At 36.0% G+C, this 5,614-nt stretch overlaps 1 protein-coding gene across 2 annotated transcripts; it reads right to left on the bottom strand.

The window, feature by feature from the left end:
* Positions 1-368: 368 nt before the first annotated feature.
* On the bottom strand, positions 369-4,114 carry LOC145109609 (subtilisin-like protease SBT4.4). Of its 2 annotated transcripts, XM_079046804.1 has the most exons (10): positions 3,997-4,114; positions 3,800-3,891; positions 3,633-3,724; positions 2,740-2,986; positions 2,169-2,655; positions 1,993-2,087; positions 1,697-1,912; positions 1,502-1,613; positions 1,056-1,269; positions 369-847 (listed from the first exon to the last, which is right to left on the bottom strand). In XM_079046804.1, exons 1-10 carry the CDS (start codon positions 4,078-4,080, stop codon positions 633-635), a joined length of 1,854 nt encoding a protein of 617 aa, XP_078902930.1. In that variant the 5' UTR covers positions 4,081-4,114; the 3' UTR covers positions 369-632. The 2 variants fall into 2 exon arrangements, with proteins under 2 accessions (XP_078902930.1, XP_078902931.1); XM_079046805.1 differs by lacking the exons at positions 3,633-3,724; positions 3,997-4,114 and having other exon boundaries at positions 3,800-3,893.
* Between the last annotated feature and the right edge of the window lie 1,500 nt (positions 4,115-5,614).

Here is a 5,614-nt window from a genome sequence, read left to right as displayed (position 1 = left end):
CTTATGTAGTTGAAAACATGATGTTGTGTGATTAATAAAACTTCACGTTTTTTGTGCACAGATCCCTCAAACCTTCATGTCTTCATGGTTATCTCCAACAATTAATGCCAAAGGGTTGAAATAGTTTTGTATCAACGAGAAATTTGCTTATTAACATCCTTAATAAGATTAAAAGGGAAAAGAAAAAACAAATACTTATCTAACATTAAAGCCCGATGACAATATTAGTTACTAGACTATATAAACACAGTTAGCTATAATAATGCCAACAAAAAGAATTAGAAAGTTTTTACAAAATTTTGGTGATGTTGACGCTCTTTGATCACCAGAGGTGGTGTTGGTGGTGTTCCCCGTATACACCACAATTGGACTACGGACCTTGTGAGTATCATCTTCATCGGTCCATAACAATAACACACTCTCAACTGTTAGTGGCAATTCGATCCCTTTTCCTGTAACAGTCACCACAAAAACTTCCTTTGGTTTAGTGATGTGAACTGTAGATTGTCGGGGTCAACAATGATGTCGAGCTTTGTGCCTCCTTTTATGGATGGAACATACTTTGAATTAGCTTTACCCACATTTGTCACTGTTGTTGGAAAAGACACCACGAATGCAGTATTCACGTCAACTTAAACCGCCATGGAAGGGTAGTTTAGTTGTCTAAGCGTCAAATTGGCATGACAAGTAGCATTTATGCTTCGAGATATGCTGCACCATATCTTGTGGTAGTCTTCTTTAGATGTGTCATACACAAGGCCCGGATCTTTAGCCTTATGGGGATCAATATGCCCAGACCCATATGCAAATACAGCGTCTAAGCTCCGGTTAGGATTCATTTCCCATGCTACGACACAGTAGTGGAAACAAGGAATCGGATGAGCTTTAATTTACAAAGTTCATTCATTAATAAGGTCATACATTAATGAGAGAGAAACAATAAAGAAGATGAATAGGAAAACGATGGGTGTTTGATGGACTTTTCTCAAACTTAGATACTTGAACAAGTTTATGTGTTGAAGCTAAAGTCTTTGTTTAAGATAAGATAAATTTACCAGTGGTCATGAGTGCTGATTTTATTGCTGAGGGAGACCAATTTGGATGAAAAGACTTGACAAAAGCAGCGGCAGCAGCAACATGTGGGCAAGCCATGGATGTCCCTGATAGGATATTGTACTTCACAGAGCTTTTGTCGATATGGGTATGAGATGGTGAAGCCATTGGTGAATATGCCGCCAGAATTTCCACACCAGGGGCCGTTATATCAGGCTATAACAAAAAGACATATTTCATTAATCTCGATGTAACACGTACACATTCGTAGATAGACAATTCTAATAATATCTGGGTTAACTGGTAAGTTTTATGTTAAATTTGGGCATTCATTCCAAGCAATTTACAAAATTAGAGCCAAGGTAATTATTAGTAATATATAACGAAATTGCAAGGGAACTCTTATCCTATGTAAGTACTAACAGATAGAATAAGAATTATGAAATACCTTTAGAATATCAGATATAAATTTGCTCGGTCCTGGGGAAGAAAATGAGGCGACAATAGGAGCAACTTGATTGTTAATAGCTTGGCTTTTGAAAATTTGAACTTTAGGTGATCTGTTCAAGCAACAAGTACCCGTTAAACATAAAAATGCAATTTTACATAAAAACCACAGAGTTTTAATAGAGAAAAATCATACATGGTCGAGTATTGGTAGGTTTTGACCAAGTTAATGTCATGTGTATTTAGAGCAGCAATAGGTAAGGGTCCAACCTCGGAGACATTGTTTCCATGGTTTGGGACGATACAACCAATGGCTCCCGCTGCTTTTACTAAATCTATGTTTGTATTGTCATCACATAGAACTACTTTTTGCTCAACCAGGTTACCGTCTAAGCACCTTGCATGACAATAACTACAAACGAAAATGTGATTAGTAATTTGCATGCCTTGAGATAATTCTTTTTTGCATGCATTCAATAAATAAAAATTTACCTTGCTTCATTTTCAGAGCACTCGCTTGTCACTTGTTTTCCATAAAGAAGAGGCAATTCTTCGTTACTGGAAGGGAAAGCATTAATAGAGTTGCCCTACAATATTCCATTAACTATTAACTTCTAAAATTCATGTGAAAGACAAATAAGCAATAAGTAATGATTATACATACTCACCATTAGAATTGTACCATCCCCAAGAAGAAGTTTAGTAACAATTCTTCGATCCGTATTACTTGCTGCAACAGCAAAGATCCACGGAGCATCTCCTGTGACGGAATACAAACCAGGACCAGCGTTCCCGGCAGCATTGACTGTTAGAATACCTCTCTGCATGGCATGAAAAGCTCCGATTGCAATCGGGTCGGAGGTAAACTCAAGCGGATCATTGCTCCCGACAGAAATAGATATTATGTCAACTCCGTCGGATATTGCATCGTCGAAAGCTGTCAAGATATCTCTCATGTTACAGTCCACGTCACAGGCTTTATAAACAGCCAGCCTTGCAGAAGAAACGCCTCCTCTAGCAGTTCCTTGTGCTAGACCATAATAACCTACTTTATTCACTTGCCTCCCAGCTATGGTAGATGCAACATGGGTCCCATGCCCATGCATGTCTCTAACAGAATATTCCACTCCATAGTAACGAGCTCCAATTATCTTCCTGTGGATTGATTATTAATTATGAGCAATGTTAAAAATTATAATTAAGAAAGACTAATTACAAAGTCTGGTAGTTCAAGCTTACCTGTTACAAGTGAAATTTGTGCCACCCTGACACTCTCCTTTCCACCTAGCGGGAACAGGTCCAAGGCCTTCATCGCTGAAACTCTCCGACTCTGGCCATATTCCGCCATCAATGATTCCGATGATTGTGTCACTCTCACCCCTTGGACTCCGTTCGATTGTTGTTGGAAATCCCATGAAGTCCCACGACCTTGTTGTCTGGAGGTGCAACTTTTGACATGGAAATACCGAGATGATCCCATCAAAACCTGTTGGGATGTTAATCAATCGCTTAGCAATGCATATATACATGGGTAATTTAACAGCCATCATATACATATATGAGAATATATCTATGTGAATATATATATATATATATATATATATATATATATATATATATATATATATATATATATATATATATATATATATATATATATATATTGCTCATCTTATCCTCTTAAATCGACCAAAAAATTTAATAACCTAAATTGTATAGAAAATAAAAAACAATCAGCATCTATTGAGACTTTAAGCAAACCTAATAATAAAGTGTCTTTCATGAATTTGGCCTAGCAGTTTTATCTACCATTCCCAGTCTTTTAATTCCTTCTTACTCTACAAAAAACAAAACCTCCATTTGCTATATCTCTTGATTTCGAAGATTCTCACGTTTCTCCATTTGTTATTTTTTGTATTCATTTGTTAATTTTGTGTGATTATGTTACTTGTTAATTTTGCGCAAGTTTAATTTCGCCACCTCTGCAGCAAAACGAAAGGCAAAGCATGACCATTGGGAGACCATATGTCAGGAGATGGAGTAGGTTTTCATACATGTTTAGACTTGTATTTTTGTTTCTTGATTTGAACTGAAAAAAAAAAAAGCAATAAAACCTGGTCATAGAAATTTACCAGCTAACTTTTGTTGTTGTTCTTGGGATAGATAAGCAGCAAATCCATTAAAGCTTCTTTGGTAACTCTTTATTAGAGATTTCCTTGCGAACCTGGTCACATTTAAAGATCATAAGCAAAAAATGTGTTTATCAAATCTAAAAATGTAATGTACTGTAAAGATATACCTGGGGTTGGTAATATTTTTCAAGATTTCGTAGTGATGCAATGAAGGTGAATATTCTCCTTCCGGGAGAAATCCCATGTAAGCAATAAAAACCTGCACATAAATTTACATTAGATTCAAGAGTTGAACATCTTTATCTTCAATTCGTATTTTAATTAATTACAATCTTCTTTATAAAAATAAGTCAATTGAACTAACCTTTCGGTCTTCATCAATTGAGGATACAACTATTACTAAAGAAATCACTACTATGCATGTCCAGACCACATTCATCATCTTCATTTTCTTTCTTCTTTTTTCTCCCTCACTCTCTTTGTAAATGGCGAAACAAAACGATTAAGTATGCTTAATTGGATTCCCATAGACGACATTTATAGGAATTTAGGCACCGGGTTTAGTTTTTTTTTTTTTTTTCTTTTTTAGTTGCTGTCCAGAGCATCTTTCCACCTCTCTCTATTTCTGTACGTATCTCTACATGACATGTATATGTAGATGTATATCAATATACATATATCTTATTTATTTTTTAACAGCAAGATCACCTTATTAGAAACTAGAGCTCAAAGTTACATGGTGAATTACAAAGGGTAATCAGCCCACAAACCCCAACTCAGACCTTTGCCCCATTTTGATCTATTTGAGAGCCATAGAAAAGCCATGGCTTTAACATCAAATGCTAACCACTACAAGAAATCTTGGGATTACCGGCGACATGGGGCAATAGCAGCGACATGTAATTGACGCGTTACATGTCGCCGCTAAAGGCGTCAACCTTTAGCAGCGACTCTAGGTGTATTAGGGAGGAGGGAGTCGTTCCCTCCCAACCCACCGAACCCACTGCCACATCAATTTTTCTCTTTTATTTTTCTTCATCTTTCCGAACCCACAACACACGGAATCCTATCTTTTTGAACCCACTCAACCCACTCAATTAAAAAAAATACAAAACAACTAAGGTACAAGTTTTAAAACACATGGTACAAGAGAAAATAAGAAAGAGAAAGTAGAGAGATGATGAAGTGGGTTGAGTGGGTTCAAAAAGATAGGATTTCCGTGTATCGTGGGTTCGGAAAGATGAAGAAAAATAAAAGAGAAAAAGTGATGTGGCAGTGGATTCAGTGGGTTGGGAGGGAATGACTCCCTCCTCCCTTAGCGACGAGGTATTACCGGCGACGCATTTGCAGCGACAAGTCGCTGCTAAAGGTATTAAACTAAACCATCTTCTTGTAGTGAACATAGAAGACATTTTCACCTTATTTTTAAAAACTAAACCATTCCTATAAGTTCAAATGACCCATAAAAATGTCCTTTGAGATGGAATCAAGGACTTATTTTTAAAAACTAAACCATTCCTATAAGTTCAAGTATGCATGTTTTTAGTACGTAGAAGAACGCAATTTTTTTAACTCCCGTCTATTGGCATCTCTCTCCAGGTATATATGTTAAAGATAATCAAAAGGATAAGAAAAGCATAATATCCAACATTCGCACAATGTTGGAGTCCTTTGAATGTTATGTTCTTAAGATGTAAGGATTCCTATATTTTTTTACACAAGATGATTATAAAAGGTTTTTTTTTTTTTTGTCTCTGAATATATCTATTAAAGATAAAGAGGAATTTTAGGCCCGTATGGACTAAGACATAAAGTTATAAATGGTCCACGAGGGGATAACCAAAATTCAAAATTTGCCTGCAACTAAGACATAGTTTGACTGTATTGCATTGTATTGGGCAAAGGGATTGCATGTTTATAACTTTGACATATTTCCTTATTTGGTTATCATTACTAATAGAGGAATAGATAACTTTTTTATG

Source organism: Lactuca virosa, chromosome 4 (assembly GCF_052849685.1).
Source record: "Lactuca virosa cultivar CGN04683 chromosome 4, Lactuca_virosa_CGN04683_v6, whole genome shotgun sequence".
Classification (NCBI taxonomy): Eukaryota; Viridiplantae; Streptophyta; class Magnoliopsida; order Asterales; family Asteraceae; genus Lactuca; species Lactuca virosa.
Note: the sequence above shows the minus strand (reverse complement) of the source record. Positions and strands in the feature narration are given on the sequence as shown.

Bases quoted from the DNA above. Each gene is read 5' to 3' on its own strand.
- LOC145109609 (XM_079046804.1), bottom strand. From the start codon at position 4,080: ATGAAGATGATGAATGTGGTCTGGACATGCATAGTAGTGATTTCTTTA. The intron at 3,892-3,996 runs GTTAGTTCAATT...ATTTATGTGCAG, and splicing joins CAATTGATGAAGACCGAAAG to GTTTTTATTGCTTACATGGG. The intron at 1,913-1,992 runs GTAAATTTTTAT...TTTCGTTTGTAG, and splicing joins TGCTCTGAAAATGAAGCAAG to TTATTGTCATGCAAGGTGCT.